At 29.9% G+C, this 20085-nt stretch overlaps 8 protein-coding genes and 1 non-coding gene across 9 annotated transcripts; 3 read left to right on the forward strand and 6 right to left on the reverse strand.

Annotated features, from left to right (window-relative positions):
• Positions 1-434: 434 nt before the first annotated feature.
• BRE4 (Bre4p) lies at positions 435-3779 on the reverse strand (the record flags this gene model as incomplete). Its single annotated transcript, XM_004181455.1, has 1 exon — positions 435-3779. The coding sequence occupies one exon, from the start codon at positions 3777-3779 to the stop codon at positions 435-437; it is 3345 nt and encodes a 1114-aa protein (XP_004181503.1).
• Positions 3780-6211: 2432 nt separating this feature from the next.
• TBLA0G00360 (uncharacterized protein) lies at positions 6212-6823 on the forward strand (the record flags this gene model as incomplete). The annotated part of the gene is made up of 1 exon (XM_004181456.1): positions 6212-6823. One exon carries the CDS (start codon positions 6212-6214, stop codon positions 6821-6823), a length of 612 nt encoding a protein of 203 aa, XP_004181504.1.
• Positions 6824-7272: 449 nt separating this feature from the next.
• Positions 7273-8607, forward strand: RIO2 (protein kinase RIO2; the record flags this gene model as incomplete). The annotated part of the gene is made up of 1 exon (XM_004181457.1): positions 7273-8607. The coding sequence occupies one exon, from the start codon at positions 7273-7275 to the stop codon at positions 8605-8607; it is 1335 nt and encodes a 444-aa protein (XP_004181505.1).
• A 123-nt stretch (positions 8608-8730) lies between these two features.
• Positions 8731-10143, reverse strand: RTT106 (Rtt106p; the record flags this gene model as incomplete). The annotated part of the gene is made up of 1 exon (XM_004181458.1): positions 8731-10143. One exon carries the CDS (start codon positions 10141-10143, stop codon positions 8731-8733), a length of 1413 nt encoding a protein of 470 aa, XP_004181506.1.
• Positions 10144-10855: 712 nt separating this feature from the next.
• TBLA0G00390 (uncharacterized protein) lies at positions 10856-11977 on the reverse strand (the record flags this gene model as incomplete). The annotated part of the gene is made up of 1 exon (XM_004181459.1): positions 10856-11977. The coding sequence occupies one exon, from the start codon at positions 11975-11977 to the stop codon at positions 10856-10858; it is 1122 nt and encodes a 373-aa protein (XP_004181507.1).
• A 635-nt stretch (positions 11978-12612) lies between these two features.
• On the reverse strand, positions 12613-13353 carry NNR1 (NADHX epimerase; the record flags this gene model as incomplete). The annotated part of the gene is made up of 1 exon (XM_004181460.1): positions 12613-13353. One exon carries the CDS (start codon positions 13351-13353, stop codon positions 12613-12615), a length of 741 nt encoding a protein of 246 aa, XP_004181508.1.
• A 361-nt stretch (positions 13354-13714) lies between these two features.
• On the reverse strand, positions 13715-15862 carry GCR2 (Gcr2p; the record flags this gene model as incomplete). The annotated part of the gene is made up of 1 exon (XM_004181461.1): positions 13715-15862. One exon carries the CDS (start codon positions 15860-15862, stop codon positions 13715-13717), a length of 2148 nt encoding a protein of 715 aa, XP_004181509.1.
• A 1229-nt stretch (positions 15863-17091) lies between these two features.
• Positions 17092-18900, forward strand: TBLA0G00420 (uncharacterized protein; the record flags this gene model as incomplete). The annotated part of the gene is made up of 1 exon (XM_004181462.1): positions 17092-18900. The coding sequence occupies one exon, from the start codon at positions 17092-17094 to the stop codon at positions 18898-18900; it is 1809 nt and encodes a 602-aa protein (XP_004181510.1).
• Positions 18901-19335: 435 nt separating this feature from the next.
• Positions 19336-19407, reverse strand: TBLA0Gtrna1H. Its single transcript has one exon. It is a non-coding gene; the product is annotated as a tRNA-His (tRNA).
• Positions 19408-20085: the final 678 nt, after the last annotated feature.

Raw genomic sequence — 20085 nt, forward strand, 5'->3', positions numbered from 1 at the left:
TCATTCATGGGATGCTTAAAGAAGAATTACTAGATATTCTATATTAGCCTAAATATTCATTTTGGGGGAGATACTCCAGATGATACATTATTCTATTATTTTATAATCCATTGAATCTCAAATCACAATTTAAATACAATCCAATATATATTCTAAATAATTCTACATATTTTAAAATCATTATAATAATAAGAATTAAAACAGAAAAAACAAAACAAAACAGAAATGCCAGGTAAAAGAACACAATAACAAAGATCAATTCTCCAAGTAGCCAGAATATGCTGAAAATAAATTATAATTTGTAATGCATTAAGTCATATATTTCAATTAAATAAATATTATAAATGAAAAATTAATTTCTATAAATTAAAGAAAGTATGTCTGTTAAAGTAAAATAAGAGAGCGTAATTAAAATTAAGCAGCTCATGTAATGACTAATAGGATTCTTCACCGAGAATATCTTTAGAAGCTTTAATTAAAAGATAAACTGATTTAGAAATATTTGTAAAAGTTTTTGAAAATTCTAATTTATGAATTTCAGTCCAATTTTCTAACTCGTAATCTTGAATACTTGATGTAGAATCGATTTTATTCAAACCCGATGTTGAATTGGATATTATATTATTATCTGTCTTTTGAGTGGTTAAATTATTATCAATACTGCTTGAAAACTGGTTATCAGATCCACATTGAGTTGTTTCTACATTCGATTCTGATGGAGTTGATTCGTTATCATCTTTTTCATTATTGTTAAACATTCCCGTATTAAATGTTGGTGCATTTTTAGATGAGGAAGATTTAGTGGAATAGTATTTTTCAGTCGATTCAGGGTTATTATCATTTTCTTTTTCAAATTTATCAATGAAATCATATAAACGTTTTCTTGCCAAGATTGAATTAGGCATATATCTTGGTAATTTATTGGTAGATCTAAAACAATTAGAAATGATGTAAAAATTAGTAATGATGCTTGAAACACTATCTCTTCTTAAAGATAATAATGCCCTTATTGTAATTAGATTATTATCATTTTCCCATATTTCAAAATAAGTACCTGCAATTCTTGCTTCGATAATCTCTTGCAAAAGAACTTCACAAATAGATAATAATTCATCATATGCAATATAATTAAAATCTGGTATGAATCTTAATTCATCTTTAGCATTTTGGAATAATTTTCTTAATTCGAATAAACTTTGTGTTAATCTAACTTCCCAAATATGTGATAAAGATATTGTTAATTCTGTTGGATCATCTCCTGAGTCACGATAAAGATATCTTGATGCAACTGATTGATATAATTGGCTTAAATGAGAAATAAATGATGATGTTGATAATCTTAATTCTTCACTGGCACTGAAAGACCACATGACCATATTAACTACTAATGATAAAGTGATACCAATAATTAAACAAATACTTATAACCCATGTATATTTCCATATACTGGCTGTAGTTAAAACTTCATGTTGTGAAGGATGATGTAATTTCGAGTAAGGTTGTAAGGCCACTATCAAGTAGCAAATCAATGAAGTATATGATGAATTTGAATTATAAAAAATCAAGTGATTAATTGACATTGGAACCACAAAGATTGAACTCATGACCATCATTACATATGGATTACCAAAATGTCTTGCTTGTAGTGAGCACCAACCCCAAAACATACCAATTATTCCAAAGGCTAATCTTTTGAAGATAAACATCTTGGTGGTATAATAATTTTTATAACATAAAATATAAAATAATATTACCCCCCACCAACATTGATAAGTTTGATACCAATGATAAGACATCTTCAACCATGAAGGTAATGAAATAAAAGTAACGATAGTAATAATTTTAACAGACCATTTAAAATCATTACCACTAAATAATTTAGTTAATTTCCAAAGTTTATATCTAATTGGATTTTTAGTGGTATGTAAATTAAAATCATTATGATCCATTGCTCTAATAAAGATTAAATTATTATCCTCTTCAGAATTTATATTTTGAGAATCCTTATTATTTGAATTTAAATTTGAATAAGTATGCCTTGAAGTATAAATATTGTATAATTTTTCGAAAATATCATCAATAGAATTTTTAGTTTCAATATAATTATTAGTATTACCTTGGCCTGAATCAATTAACGATTGTAAAGGCAGTCTATGAATGGCACGATCTAATGGATATTGTGGAATATTAAAATGGAAATTAAATTTAGAATTCAAATTATGATTTGATATATCAATTAATTCTATTGAATCATCCAATATTAGAATCATTGCTTTACAAATACTTCTTATTGTTTTAATAAATAATAATGAAGTTATAATTTTATCATCAAAATTATTTGAAATATTTTTTCTTGAAAAATTTGGATCTGTATGACGTTTTTTACTTTGTAAGTTATAAATTAGAATTGAAAATTTCTTATATGAAGTATCAAGAGCAATTAATTTTTTTTGTAAAAGATATTTGGAACGTTTAATTTTTTTATTTAATTCTAATTTGGATAAATTTTTTTTTGAATTATTCTTTGTTGGGAAATAATTAAATTTGAAAAACAATAAAGTGTCTTCTATAATTTCTGTAGATCTGATCAATTCTATTATCATTTTAAAGACATTTATGGAAAAAGTATCCTTTAAGATATTTAATAGGTGAGAATTGAATTGTTCTAAATCTGAAGTATCATTAATATCCTTTAATTCTAAAGAGCTTGTTTCTTCACTTGTATTCATGTTAGTACTACTAGCAGAATTATTTTTAGATTTAGTCTCAAAAAGATTTTCATATAAAGATATCAATTCAGCTTGATCAAGAAGATAATTTTTAATGGGTAAGATTCTAATTAGAGCAATTAATTTTGTCATGGAATTTCTCAAATTGGTTAAAATTTTCAAATTAAATTTTGTAACGGTAAATTGAGTGGTTAAATCTCTATAAGAATTCGATAAATTAATATTAAACATTTCGATCAATGGATTAATATTTAAAGTGAAATCTGTAGTGTTATGTTTATCGATCGAATTTAAAAATAAATCTCTAAGATCTCTATTTGTAGAGATGAAATTATCAATGATTTCATTATTACCAAAATTGGGAAAAACTGCAATACAAATCAATAAAGATACTAATAGACCAAAAATGTATGATATACCAAAATCCCAAAAAAACATCCAATGCAAAGATGTAGCACCTTTAGTAAATGTCAATGAAACAGTATGTAAATAGATGAACCCAATAGCTGCAGTTAAAGTGAAATACATAAATCTTTGGAAATAAGCTCTTAACCAAGTAACAATGAAAAGTGCAATGAAAAGACTGGCAAATAGAATACCACCTTGATGATGTGCAACAGGGTTTGTACATATAGAGATGTACCAAGCAAAGGAGGACCAGCCACATGCTAATACACCACCTAATAGAGATTGAATTGTGATTTCTAACTGGAACCCTACACTTCTTGCTGGATGATGTAAGATTGTGGCCAATGGTAAGAAAATTCTAAAATCATGACCGATCCATCTTCCAGCTGGATGAATGATACATAAGATAAATGCAATAAAGAAAGCCATGAAATATTTGATTAAACCTAGCACTACCATGGGATCTTTGAAACTCAATACCATTTTGTTATAAATCTGTAGAAAATATAATTTGATTTGATTTGATATGAATTTTGCTGTTTTCCTCTTCTTATTCTTAGCATCATTTAAATTATCATTAGAATTTGCCATTATATTGACAGAATGGTCTGGTTTAGAGAAATAAGCATCGAAAAACCCCATCTCTTAATTCTTCTAAGTTGAAATCATTTAATTGGTTCCAATTATTTTTAGTAACGATAGAATTCAAATCATTTAATTTTAAATTATTTGTATGAATAGGGTTTTGTAAAGTGTTTTGTTTCGCTATAGAATTGCCGTGTCTAGAAGTACTGTTATTATTTTTATTGACTAAATCATGTAAATGTAAATATGACGACGTATGTGAATAAGAACCAGTAGAAATATTATCATAAAGATCATTCCGTCTCTTTACACTTTCCAATAAAGGATTTTGCTTCATGTTTCATAGACTTTTGATAAAAGGATGAAGGATTAATATTTTCTTTTTTTAGAAAAATATCGTGTAGGTTAAATTAAAAGGAATGAATAGTAAATAACTAACTACCCCTCAAAATATATATATAAATATATATATATATATAAAAGAAAAAAAACGGAAATATATCTAGCAATGTGATTAAACGAATCTCTGAACAAAGTCAGGAATGCAGTGTAGAAAGCCTTATGAATTCTTATTGGACTTATTCTTTTTTTGTATATGTTAATAATTCTTTTTTATTGTGTTTTTTAAAAAAAATATTATTCAAGTTTAATCTGTAGATCTCTATTTTCATTTTTTTAGTATATGGATTTTTAAGGCTAAACTAGTTTTAGTAGTCAGTTACTTAGTCAATCCGTGTTAAATTTCTCCGCCTCCGACAAGTAATTACTAGCCGAAAATTCCCGAATGTAGTAAATCTCGGCTCTAAAAAAAAAAAAAAATTAAAAATATTCCAAAGGGCACGGCGCTATCACGAAATATCTTAATACGGCGCTACCATATATGTTATATACAGCGCTATCACATTACTATTAGTGACGCTACCATCTGAACTTCAGCTTTTTGTCACGTGCTTTAATTTTTCAAATCCACCGAAAAAAGAAAAAAGAAAAAAAAGAATAAAAAAAAAAAGAAAAAAAAGAAAAAAAACCCTACTCGGCTCTGACTTTCCTCTTTCGGATGCCAAGGTGCGGTTTTCCCAACAAGGGAAACATACCAAAAACAGATATTAGGTACTGTTGCAGGCATTTCTGTGGCACCACAGAAAATTTGTGCACTCCACAATATTTGTATTAGGCTCTTAAGATATTATAAAGATTAATTTTTCACCATGCTAAAATTTCATTCTATCATTAGTGAAGAGAAGAGAAAAAGACAAGGGCAAAGAGAAGAGCCTATAAAGAGTTTGAAACTAATTCTTATTGGGTCTTATCCCCTCAAAAAGAATTAATTTTTAATTATTTTATTAGACAGTTTGGATTAGACTAGAATGATGAGGAGAAAATTAACTAATCAATTGGAAGGTTCTGCAGTCTTTTTATTTATTTATATTTTTTTTTCTTTTACTTGTACGATACATATAATATACTGTCGTCATGAATGTATGTAAAACAACAAGCTTTTCTTGTTTAAGTCATTGACGTCGATCTTATTCCATTGCTAGTTGGTCATGTTCCACTACTTAATCTTGCTTTGCATGCTTTTTTATTATTATTTTTTTTTTCTACTAGACCATGACAGAGACAATTTTTTGAAGGGGAGACTCTCTTAGACAGATCTATATTTCGTGCAACGTGTTCTGGGCTCTTTATCTCGTACGCCATTTTTTTATTTTTATTTATTGTCACTTTTTTTTTTTCACTATTTTTGCCAAATCAACAACTCCTTTACCGGATGGATCTTTTCTTCTTTCTGTACGAAATGAAATGAAATTTATACAACACTATCTCGATCCAATTCCTTTACACCAGTGAGCATTCCCTTTCCAACTTGGCCCCTATACACAGCTCTGGTTATTCAATTCATACCAGTTTAGTTTCTGTTATCCTAAACCGCAATGGCAATGAAGAATTTACCAATCGTGTTCCATGTTTCTAAATTTATTAGTATTGCCCATTTTTTCATTCTAACACTTTCGTGTTGTTCTTGCTTTTTATTATTTTGTCTAACTCTTGGAAGATATCTGTCCCAATTTGGACCACCATGTGCACAGCCGTCGTCGTTTCTACGGATGAAGTCTTATTTACTTACCTTAACAATTTCTCTAACAGACTCTGACACAGCCCTTTATCTTTATTAGCAAAGGTTGGAGACATATGCCTCTTGAATACTAGCTTGCTACCGTACAGTCTTGTCTTGGCCATCGTTGGATATGACCTGTTTCTCTTTTATAGTATCGAAATTCCCATTGAATGTATCCCATACAGTATGCATGTTGTCTCATCACTTGATCAAATAAAATTAATAAAATTATTTCTTCGGTATATATAAACATTAGAATTAGATTCAAATTAGATTTCTTGTCAAAACTTTTCTTTAGAAAAGAAAATGGAATAAAATAGAAAAAGCAAAATTGCTGCAATAAACCAAAAAAAGCAAACCAAGTACAACAATGTCCGCTAACGAATTCTACTCTGAAGGTGACCAAGGCTCTTACCAACAACCAAGACAAGGTCAAAACCAACAAGTTCAATATGATCAAAACGGTCAACCAATTGCTGGTCAAGACGGTGACAGAGGTTTGTTCTCTACTTTGGTCGGTGGTGCCGGTGGTGCTTATGCCGGTTCTAAAGTTTCAGGTAACCACTCCACTATGGGTGGTGTCTTGGGTGCTATCTCTGGTGCTGTCTTAGCCAACAAGGCTGAAGATCATTTCGAAGAACGTAGAAATGAACGTAAAGAAGATCGTCATGAAAGACATGAACACCATAACGCACAACGTTATGAACAACGTTACGACCAACAACAACAACAACAACAACAACAACCAGGTGGATTTGGTGGTTTCGGTGAAGAACGTAGAAATGAATTCGGTGGTAGAAACGAGTTTGGCGGTAGAAACGAATTCGGTGGTAACAATGGCTTTGGCAATGAATTCGGTAGAGACGACCGTAGAGGTGGTTTCGGTGATGATTTCGGCGGTAGAGATGGTTATGGTAATGAAGACCGTAGAGGCGGTTATGGCAATGGCGGTTATGGTGACAATCGTAGAGGTGGCTGGTAATTTCAACTCTACTTTTGTTTTGTTTTCTCCCATACCATTCAAGTCTGGCTTAAAGAAAAACCCCTTTTTACTTCCATTTTCCCTCCCCATTCATTATCTATATATCTATAACTCCATCAATACTTACTTATTTGTATGTATCCTACATAACTTTTATGACATAAATTAATAAATCAAACTAATAACGTAAATCTCATCAATTTTTTGTAACTTTATAATCAAATCTGCCGCTTAAGGTTTGAAATTCCCAAACCCTAGGGTATTTTCTCTTTTGGGTAATTTTTTCTTATTTTTCCATGAAATTTCAACTAGATGAGATGAGATGGAAAATTAATCAATGATAGAAAATTAAGATATAAACGTAAGAATACTAGAAATAAATTAGTCAAAATATTATATAATCTTTTGGAGTACTTGTCAAGAAAAAAAAGTCATAATTACAAATCAAAATGAAATTAGATATATCTTATATGAGATATTTGACTCCTGAAGATTTTAAAGTCTTGAAAGGTGTTGAGCAAGGATCTAAAAATCATGAAGTCGTACCGACCTCTTTAATTAATAATCTATCCGGTTTAAAATCACCTTCTGCTACCAATAAATCCATTGCTGATTTGGCTAAACTTAAATTGATTTCAAAACATAGAAATTCTAAATATGATGGGTATAAATTAACTTATAATGGTATTGATTATTTAGCCATGAACTCATTATTATTACATGATACCATTTATTCTATTGGGCATATGATTGGGATTGGTAAAGAATCTGATATTTATAAAGTCAGTGATAAATCTGGTAACACAAGAGTTATGAAGATTCATCGTTTGGGTAGAACTTCTTTCCAAACTGTCAAAAATAATAGAGATTATTTGAAAAAAAATTCCAAAATAGGTACTAATTGGATGGTTCTTTCAGGGTTGGCTGCATTGAAGGAATATCAGTTTATGTCTATTTTATATTCAAATGATTTTAAAGTTCCAAAACCATTTGATAATTCTCGTCATATAATTATTATGGAATTAATTGAAGGTTACCCTATGAGAAGATTACGTTCTAAAAATCAATTAAAATTAGCAAAATTGTATAATGAATTGATGTGTTTTATTGTTAAATTAGCTGACCATGGTTTAATTCATTGTGATTTTAATGAATTTAATATTATGATTAAAGAAATTAATAATTCGAATACAGATAATAATACTACATATACTAATAAAAATAAAAATAGCGATGATTTTGATTTAGATTTTACAGTTATCGATTTCCCACAATGTATTTCAATTAATCATGCTTATGCAGAATATTATTTTAAAAGAGATGTGGATTGTATTAGAAGATTTTTTAAGAAAAAACTTAAATTTGAACCAATTATTGATGATTCCATGGTTGATGTATCTGGGTTTGGTAATGGGTTCAAATATCCATATCCGGTATTCGAAAGAGATGTGACACGTACACATTCTCTTGATAAGTTATTAAAGGCATCAGGCTATAATCAAAATGCAAATAATAATAATAATAATGCTTCAGATTCCTTAGAAGATGCCATTGATGGTATGAGAAATCATAATGATTACAATTCAGATAGCGAAACAAATGATGGTTATTCATCAGAGGATTCTAAAGACGAATATGGTTATTCTGATGAATATTCTGATGAAGAAAGTTCTGAAGAAGAGGACGATCAAGATGAAGAGAATGAAAGGATTATTGAAGCATTATCCTCAGGTGTCACAAATTTGAAAATGGATAAATTAGGTAACTACATTTTAGATGACTGAGATACATCTTAGGGATTAATTAACGGGGCTATTATTATATACATTTATAAGGTGCTTGATATGTTTATATAAATTATGTCATACTTTCATATACATAAACTGTACATTATTAATGCATTTATATTAATCATACTCAACACCCGATCCATCATCGTCATCGGCATCGTCATCATCATTGTCAAGAGGGATCGGTATATTTTGAAAGATTAAAGAATTTTCTAATTTATTAGAGCCATTCAACCCCGTTGCTGAAGGAAACAACATTTCTTTTTGAATTTCAGAGGTACTTATATTTTGTTCTTCATCGTTGTCATCCTCTTCTGCTTCTTCTTCTTCTTCTGCTTCACTAGTATTGTTATCTGAATCAGATTCGGAATCAGATCCAACCTCTGATTCATTATTAAAATCTTCATCTTCTTCATCATCATCTGAATCAAAATTAATTCCATCAACAGTCATACCATTTTCTGCTAATTTACTTCTTGCCTCTTTCAAAGCAGATAATTCTTCTGCAGACGTATTGGATTTCTTGGATTTAGCTTTTAATTCTTCACTCATTGAATTGTCTACCACACTTTTATTTTTGACGTATTCATCGATTTTGTTAAATTCAGATTGATCAATCATGGAAAATTCATATTTTTCTGAATCCTTTGTTATTAGCGTGGCATTGAATGTAACTCTAGTGATTGATGAATAACTTATTGATTCAATGTTATCCGATTCAAAGACTAATATTGGTTTTTTAAACCCAAATATTACATAATTTGGTAAAAAATATAATGACCCTTCTTTTGTACCTCTATGAGCGCCCACATAAAATGATGATATGGATTGCTTATTACTCGTAGAATTAGTGTTATCAATAGAAAATGGGTCAAATATTCTGAAACCTGTCAGAATTGCTTGTTTACGCATATATTCAATACATTTACTAAAATCTTCCACTTCTTGCTCAATTAATCCAGAATCTTTAAATTGTTGTAAGATTAATTCTTTATTTAAATTAATCAATATAATGTTTGATGCACTTTTATCTATTATATTAGTAGAATTGTCATCTTTATAATTATTTTCATTAATATATGATATGAAAAGGTATACCAATTTTGGTTTCTCTGGAACAGGTAAAAATGTAGCTAATTTGATGTTTTTATTTAAATTGAAAACAGATATTTCCACTTGATCTTTATCTTTAACCAAAGATAAAATTGGTTTTTTATTTTTGAATGATACATGTAAATAAAGATTTAACTTTTTTCTTATTGGAGATAAGATTGATATATCTTTTAATTTGAAAATAGTATCTTGATCAGTAATTGAAGTTAAACTATTTGATTGTTCATTGTTGTTTTCAAGATTTGTGACAGCTTTTTTGGGCAATTTTCTTTTGTTCTCGAGGTTACTTTCTGTAAATCCTTGAGATTTTCCATGTTTATAAACTTCTTCAAATGTTGTTAGCGATTTGGGTAATATTGTTATAATTTTTTTAACTTGGTGCTTCAATTGAGGAGGTAATTCATCGAGAAAATCCATTATAAATTATTTTTTGAATTAATATGACAATATATTTTGGTATACTTTTGGTTTGTATTATTTTTATTTTATTTTAAAAATATTATATTTTGCAATATTATAGAAACTTATATTTTTTTTAGAAATCAAATGATGGGAATTAAAATTTTTTTCTAAAGAATTTCAAGAAAAATGGATAAATAATGATACAACAAAAAGGCTAATATAAGTTTTTTTTTAACACAATATGCATTCTATTTACTATATACAATAAGCTGTCGTTATGATCACGAAAATTATACTAAGAATGTCTGATTTATTTTAAATCAATATTTTTTTAATGACGGAAAAAGATATGTCGGAAAACAACAATAATAAAATAATAATAATAGTAATAATCAGATCAATTCAAAAGGGAAAAAAAATTAAGTTGAGAATTCTTAAAAAAAAATGAGGTATAAAATACTTGTACATATTTGTTTATATATTTGATAAGATTAGTATAGTATTAGTAAGATGAATATAGTAAATTACAATAAGTAATGATAATTAATATAGGAATAAGATTGCATGTAAATTGTACAGTCCTTACATTGATGAGCATATTAATTAAATGGTGGAATGAAGAGTATAATTAGAACAAGATAAAGTATAAAAGAGTATTAATGAAAGTGAGATGAAATAAAAAAGAACACAAAGATATGATTAAAGCAGATATGTATAGAAAGATATATTAGAATTGTTCCCATTCATCTTCTTCTGGCTCTTGTCTTTTAGAAGATTTTTTCAAATTACTTCCATCTTGTGGAGGAATGCTGGTGTTTTGTTCCTTTTCAAATTGAGCATATCCGTTAGAACCACCTCTTGATGTATCACTAGGTTGTTGATCACCGTTATAATACGCGTAATATTGACTTTGTAAGTTTTTACTTAAAGAATTGAATGCTTCAAAACCATAAGAACTAGTTTCTTGGAATTTTTGGCCAAATTGGTTAGCAGCTCTTTTAGTATCTTCTGTCAATTCACCAGAGTTCCATTGATCAACTTTAGGTTTGATAACGTTTTGATTCAAATCATCAAAGGATTGAGAAACAGCAGATGAGAAGAGACTCCAACCTTTTGTAAAAGTGCCCAGTGGATCTTTTTGGAAATTTTCTAAACTGACAGTACTATTTGCATTAGGAGTAGAACTATTATTGACAGGCATGGTATTACCAAACCCTTGGTATTTCCCACCTTGAGAAGGAGGAAGATCAGTGGATCTATTTTGGTTAGCTTCCCCTAGTCTAGCGAAGTATGCCTCATTCTTTAGTTGTTGAGATGGGGTAGCAGTCGATTTAGAAGAAATAATGGATTCCATGGGAGTGGATGATTGTTCTTTATCGTTATTGTTGGCGTTGTTTAAAGTTGTATATACTACAGGGGCCACTTTACCTAATTTTGAAGGATCAAATTCTGGGTGAGTTGGTTCAACAAATTCTTTATCTTCAATTAAACAAGTTAATTTTTCTTTATAATCTTGAGCAATTGGATTATCATATTTAAATTTTTGTGGTAATGTGATATCAATCCCATGAGATTTCATATACTCTGTGAATGGTTCATTCCCACCTTTTTCCATTCTAACCAATTCTTCTGGTTTAAATTGATCCATGGTAATAGATCTAACAAATGAGATATGGACACCTAACGATCTATGAGTACCAGCACATTCCAAGCAAATAAAAATACCGAATTTAGGAGACGCCCATTGAGGATTTGGTGCATTGCAATCAACACATCTCTTATTGGCACCAATTTTTTGTAATTGTAATAATCTTCTTCTATTATCAGGATCAATTTTCCATTCAGACATTTTAAAAATATTTAAATATATTAATTATATCACGTTAGTTACCTCTATAATGTTTTTGCAATTATTTAATATTAAGCTAACTATATGTGATTAAAACAATACTATAGTTCTTGTGAATTTTTAATACCAAACAATATTTATTTTAGTGTGCTTAAAAAGTAAATATAAATACGATTCCGTTAATTTCAAATAATTGATGTTGTTCTTTTTTTAATTTCCATTAAATATTATTATTATTTATTTATTATTATTGATCTTATTATTATTACAGGAATCAAATTTGAATTTTACCGGAAACTTTCTGGCTTGAAAAAAAAAAAATATAAAAAAAGAAAGAAGTGTTCGCAGGTTCGAATCTTTAAGAAGTTTGAAATATAAATATTAATGCTAAGACTTTTTCGTTTTAAAGATAAAAATAGTAGTTGGTTTCTTGTAGCACCAAAAGATCTTATCTTATCACGCAAAGATGACAGTTAACTGCTTATTATGTGAAAAAATGTAGTAGTTAATTTGTTATCAGATAATGATCTCATAATCGTTTCGTATAGAGGGGAGGAGGATATAAATTATGCTAACCTATAGACATAAATAGGAAATCAGAATAAAAGTTTTTACTTTCATTAAGAATCATAAAATCATTGTAGACGTAGAACTTGATCACCACCTTGGTAATCAAATGGTTCGAACCCATATTTGTTGGCAAAATCGCGAGGTACAAAACGTCCTCCAATATAATGAATTGTATTTGGTTTCAATAACGAACTGCATGGTTTGGGTACAGTTAAAGATACCAAGACCTTTGGGTTTAATACTGGGCTTGCTGGAGTCTCTTCTAATGGAGGTCCTTGATCAACATCCCATCCACTAGGTACATCAACACTGACTACTGGGAGATTTTGTTGCACACGCGCCACTTCTGCCATTATAGTAGTGAAAGGTTCACGTAATGGTGGTTTGAAACTAAATCCGAATAAAGCATCAACAATGCATAGGGTGCGATCAGGTTGTAAATAAGTTAACCAATCAGAATCGTCTAAAAGTGGAACATGGACGAATTCTAATTGATGGACCAATTGACTATAAAACTCAACTCTACCGTTACGTTTTGGGTAATAGACAACTGGGTTATATCCAAATAATTTCAAATGGCGTGCACATACAAGCCCATCGCCACCATTATTACCTGGACCAGCAAGAACTAAGATATGTTTGTTAGAATTTGTAGCAGTAGGTGGAAACGAATGTTGTACTGCTTGTGCGACACTCAGTCCTGCTAGTTCCATTAATTGCTGTAATGTATAACCCACTTTGGGTCCCATTAATTCTTTATCCAATTCTGCCGCTAATTTAGCACTCACTACCTTAAAATTGTTCATTTTTATTTATAACTAAATGGGTATCTATGGTGAGCTCAATTACTCGATAAATCGTTCTTATATTGTGGATTATATGAAACTACCATTTAGTAATAGATCCACTTTTCTTTTCTATTTATAAGATGGTTGTTATTGTTACGTATATTATTTTTTGTATTTCGTCTGCTTAAACTTTTTACGGTCCATTGTTGTATACCCCTTTCGTAATACTTTCTTTACTAATAGGAAATAAAAATAGAAAAAATAAATATTTATAAAAAAATAAAAAATAATTAAAAAAAATAAAAAAAAAAAATTTAGTTAATTCAATTACAGTTTTTTTTAGAATTTATCATGTGGTAATATCAGAATGTCCCCATTGTTAAGGTCTTTGCATGTCACTTAATAAACTTCGGATACAACCCATATCTTCAATAAGCATCTTGCGTAACCATTGAGTCTCTTGTCTTTGAACTTCAAGCTCACGTTCTAATTGCAAAATACGTTGATTTTTTTCATTTAATATCAGATCGTAAGAATTTTTGATTTGTTTAGACATGGCATCGGCTGTTGCTATTGCACTTGCTGTAATATTATCAATTTGATTGAAATTACTGGTAGAATCGTTATTATTTTGATTTCGAATTTGATTTTGATTTTGATTATTATTTATTAAATCCAACGAAATCATATGATTATTTGAATTATCACTAAACATGGTTAAATTATTCATTTCCAAGCTATTTTGTTGAGATGTATTTTGAGCTGTATTTATATTTTGTTTGTTCATAGTGGTAGTAGTAGCAGTAGGAGCAGTACCTGTGTTGTTCAAATTCATAATATTTTCATTCTTGTTCATAGAATTTGCATCCATAGTAATTTCAGAATCCAGTTTCTTGTTATTGTTCCTCGTTGCCTTTGTTCTACGTGGTTTTGCAGTGGTTGTTGAATTGGTGGAGTTGTTATTGGTTAAAGTAATGTTCTTCCCTTTACCCTTTGTCACCTTATTAGTTTTATTATTTCGTGTATTTTTAGTCTTTGTTGTATTTGTAGTGGAACTTGAAGTAGAAGTAGAAATTGTAGTAGAAGAATAGGACGATGTATTTTTTTTGTTATTATTTGAAGATGGAATATCATTAGTAGAATTATTATTCTTTATGAATTTGTTTGTTTTAAGTGTTGTTTTGTCATTATCATTATTTGTTATAGAAGAAGTAGTTGCTTGATTATTATTGGTAGTTGGATGATTTAAATCCGCAAATTGTAATAATTCTTCCACAGCATCTGCACTAAATGTATCTACATTTACATCCAACGAACTTAGAGATCTTCTTTTCCAAGTAGTTCCTGTGAATTCACCCAAGGATCCAGTTGTTGGTACATGGTTTGAAATCATGTTATTATTATTGTTATTATTACTAGTCGTTACGGTATTAGAATTTACATTAGTATTATTACTGGTTAACGCATTGAATTCAAAATTTGCATAAGAACCTGGACTTGTAGGCTGAGTATAATAGCCATTCAACGATCGAGAATTGATCTCCTGGGAGATATTATGTAATCGTTTTGTCAATTGTTGTGGTAGTGTATCATCCATGAGCATACTATTTAAAGTTGGGTTCATTGTTGTATTGTTGGTGCTGCTACTGCTGTTGTTGTTGTTGTTGTTGTTGTTGTTGTTGTTGTTGTTGTTGTTGTTGTTGTTGTTGTTGTTGTTGTTGTTGTTGTTGTTATTGTTATTGTTATTGTTATTGTTATTGTTATTGTTACTGGTGTTATTTGGAGAATTTTTTGTCATTAAATCATTAGAACCTAAATTTGAATTAGTATTGTTGATTTGGCTTTTATTTAAAGTAGAGTCCAATTTCGATGCAAGATTAACTGCACTATTATTTTGGGTATTATTCGATGTATTATTTGATGTATTGTTCGAAGTGTTGGTTGAGGTATTATTTTTTTTATTTTTAGATAACTGTCTATTCATTTGCCCCGTTTGTCTATCATAAACTTTGAAAATGATATTTGAAATTAAACTCCAATATTCATCACCGGCCAAGTCGTTTTCTATTTTAATTTGCCATAGATTGTTATCGATTTTGATAAAATATTTGCTATAAGGTGAAACATCATAAGACAAGTTCAATTCTTTAATGATTTGTTGAAACCTTTGGTAAAGTTCAATGGCGGATTTAGGTGAGGTAGAAGAGTTATCGAATAATCCTGTTGAAATAACAAGACTGTACAATTTAGAGATCTTTTGGAAAATCTGAGTGTATTGGATCGTGTTTGATGTGGTATTCATAGGTTCTGGATCATTATTGTTTGAATTGTTGTTATTGGAATTAGGAGTCGTCGAAGAAGTTTGTGGAGAATTCGAGACACTTTGTAAAAAATTACTATTGATGATTGAGTTATTAGAAAATAAAGAATAACTTCTAATGATGAATACATCTAATTTAGTTTGAGGATGGATGATGCCCACTGGTGTGGTAATATGTTCTAAGGATGAGAAATCGATATCATCCATGGTTGGAGAGAGGGAGATATCTGGTTGTCAAACAGGATAATTTTCTGGGGGAAAAAAAAAATAAATCTAATGCACTGAAAAAAGACTAAATTAAATAAGTACAAATTAAAACAAATAATTGAGTATGTATTTTGATTAGTTTTCTTTTATTAGATTTAATATTCGCTTCGCTTATTTGATTTCAAGAAATAAAATTTCCAATTAAATTTCAAATTTTGAAATTTCATTTATTAGGGCGAATATGGAAATTATATATATATATATACGTATATATATATATATATATTATATTAAATGCTACTGACAATAGCAGGAAACAAAACATGATGAAATACAACAAAGCATCCTAAAGTATAATAAAACTCATATATATATATATATATGCGTTTGTCATATAAAACAATAAGTAATTATAACACTTCTATATGTAAATGAGGCACACAGCATGCAGATAAGGTCAAGAAGTTTTACCTATAGATGTATAGATATTTGTTGCCGCGCTAATTTCGATAAAACCAACCTAATATTTAACGATCTCTAACAGTTTCCTACTTGTTCAATAACTACCAAATTAAAAAGTTGAAATTCATCTTTATTTTTTTGGTGCCTGGCGGTGTTTGGCGGTGTTGAAAGGCGGCAATTTAATTTCCAACACATGATAGAAATTGTGTGCACGTGATATCAAATATTGTAATCACGTGATGTAAATATAGTTAATCTGTTGATAGTTCTATCGTATCACATGATAAATATTAATGTCACGTGTATTCCATTCTCGAATCACGTGTTAATTACTGAATTAGGCAGAAACATTTAAAAGGCGGGAGTTTCCCCTTTTTTGGGCATTTTTCCTCGTACACACGTGGCCGCTTATTTCCTATTTCCCGAAACGGCACGTGGCAGTCTTTCATTACCTGAAACGGCTCAGGGGTATCACCAAAACCGGCAACCAGCTATTGGCCTCTTTCGGCAAAGCTCATTCTTTGCCAAATTCCGAATTCAGACACAACCCAGAATGGGCGACTCATTTGCTCCCGAAACTGCGATGATATATATATATAGATTATAGATATATATATAAGAATGAAATTTCAAGATAATGTCTATTATATTTTGTTTCTGATACATCATTTAGTATTCATATCAAGAATATATATTTTAAAATTGCAAGATAAAGGCACTAGAGCAAGGGTAGATCTAGAAACAAATTAAATAAAAATCCATTACCAATGACTGTTTCGAATCCACCTTTACAGAAACGTCGTTACGAGTCCAAGAGAGGTGTCACCTACTCAATTATGCTTTGTGGTGCTAACGGCACTGGTAAGACTACTTTTGCCAATAACCTCCTTGAAACGAATGTTTTTCAACACCGTTACTCCTTGCAAGATAATTTTTCTTCTGCTGCATCTCCCAATTCCACACCTCTTCTAACTTCAATCCTTCCAAACTCTAACAACAGCAACAACAACAACAACAGATTTACACCTTTTGGATCAGCACTTAACGGTGTACGTGTCACTTCCCCTACACGTTCTGTGGCTTCGAAACAAAACTCGGCTAGGTGTTCCACTTCTACCGACCTCCTACAACCTTTGAACCCTGCAGATGCTCATATTGAGCCTGGTGTGGTCTTGACCTCTACTTCTTTGGATGTCACTTCCAAGACCATTGAAATGGCCGACAACGAGGGAGATTTCTTTCATGACGTCGACACAGATATCGAGAACGAAGACGAAGATGAAGAAGATGAAGATGAAGACATTACATCTTCGGAAGAATCCTCGGAAAAACCTTCTTCCGGCGCTACGCCATTCCACTTGCCCAAAAGGAAAAAGGAAAATGCATTGTTCCATCTTAACTTGATCATCACTCATGGACTTGGTGAAAACTTGGATGAAGATGAATATATCACAGAGATTTCTAAACACTTTGAACGTCAATTCGATTTAACAATTAGTGAAGAGACTAGAATCAATAGAAATCCGCGTTACAAAGACACTAGAATCCATGTGGCTTTATATTTTATTGAAAATACTGGTCATGGGTTAAAAGAAATCGATATCAAATTAATGAAACTATTGGCCAAATATACAACCGTTTTGCCCATTATCTCCAAAGCTGATTCGTATACAACTCAAGAATTAACGAGTTTGAAAAAATTCATCATGAAAGATATTGAGAAATATAACATTCCCATCTATAAATTCCCTTTTGATAGAAACTTTGATGATAAAGAATTGATTAAAGAGCATCAATACTTATCATCGTTACAACCTTTTGCTGTTGCTTGTTCCGATCAAAAAGATGAAGATGGTCACTACGTAAGAGAATACCCTTGGGGTACCGTACCTATCAATGATCAATCCTTATTCCAATTAATTGTTTTGAAGAAAGTCTTGTTTGGTTCTCATTTACAAGAGTTTAAAGATTTGACTGAAAACGTTCTTTATGAGAAATATAGAGTCGCTAGATTGACTAAAGTTGGTAGAGATGTCAAATCCATTAAACAGAGAACAATTTCTAATCCACGTATTGACACCACGCGTACATCTTCTATGACTCCATCTACCACTTCTTCTACCACTTCATCCACTGTCTCCACAGCAACGGGCAAATATCTAGAACATAAAGCTACAGATATGTACCATTCTGACTCAGAACCAAGTGATGATGAGACTCGTCATTACATGACTCCAAAAAGTTCAGTCTATTATACACCAGAGACTCCTCATGCTGATGTATTTGAAAATGTACAAGATTATTTGAAACCTTCGGATTCGTTAGTCAATAAACCAACGATCTTAAGAGCCAAAAATATGTCCAAATCAGTTCCTTTTATGTTAAGAAGAGATTTTGTGGCCTCTGAAAGAGAAAGGTTACACAATTTGAAAGGTATGAGCGACACAACAAAAGATTTGGATCTTAGAATTAGACAAATGGAATTAAGAGCAAAAGAATTGAAATTGCAAGAACAAGAGCTGAAAAGAATTAATAAACTCGCCACGGCAAACGTCGCAAATTATAATCAACATTAAGCTTTATTCTTATATCTTTTACCCTTCTCCTTTTGTGTTTTTAAATCTATTTAATGAATGATACCCAACCCTAATTATTAATTATATTATTATAAATGTTATTTTTTTTACCCTTTTCCCCCCTCTTCGTTACTGGTTTTTTTCTTCCTTTCTTTGGAAATATCCCATTTTTAATGGGAATTGTAATTCTTTATCATGTTCATTTTCAATTTTACCTTTAATCTTACTTTCAATTTATTCTCCTTTTATATCAAGATATTCAACTACTTCATATATTTATAAGCTACTTCAATATTATGAATAGACTTGTTATATAAATTAATAAAATAATACAAACAGCAACTTCAAAAATGTGTCGTGGAATAAGCTGTAAATACGGTTTGTAATTCTACTTCTAGCATATCACGTGATTTCTAAATTTTAGACAAAAAGAAATGCCATCTCCTAGAATCGAACCAGGGTTTCATCGGCCACAACGATGTGTACTAACCACTATACTAAGATGGCATGTTATTTGTTGAAAATCTTATTTTGCATTAAAGTATATATAGTACCACAACAAACGTTCTTCTCTACTAAGACATCTTAAAGGAGTAAAAAAAACATTTAAGAATCTTACGAAGGTATGAATATAAATAAATTTATTTTGGTATTAACGATACACCTCTAAGAATTTCCAAATAAATACCAGCTTTTTTCTTTTTTACTATAATGTTTAATAAAACTTATTTATTTACTCAGTAAAATTAATATCTAGAGCAATAATCTTAAGCAACTGCTTATAGCACTTAAGATTCTAACAATTTATAATAGTTTTATTACTAAATATCTCTAGGGTCGTCACGTACTATAGATATTATAATTCCTTTAAATTCTTCCCAATACTGTATGTTGGCAGATTTAAGTCAACGTTGTTAGTTCTAATAAATATATTTATAAGTATGATATGCTCAATTTACGGAAATACGCTTGTGGTTAAAAAATGCTACAAATTATAAAAAATATTATCTCACAGTCCAAGATTACTGGAATATGATTATATCATTTTCTATTAAGTGGTAAAAGACTTTTATCACGTGACTTATTATTTAAAATGTGTTTTTCTTTTTATATCGAAAAACACTATTTAAGAAATATATTCATTTTAGTTATAGTATTTACTATATATGTCTAAATAGAGTAATC

The sequence above is a fragment of the Henningerozyma blattae genome, chromosome 7, assembly GCF_000315915.1.
Source record: "Henningerozyma blattae CBS 6284 chromosome 7, complete genome".
NCBI classification, from domain to species: domain Eukaryota; kingdom Fungi; phylum Ascomycota; class Saccharomycetes; order Saccharomycetales; family Saccharomycetaceae; genus Henningerozyma; species Henningerozyma blattae.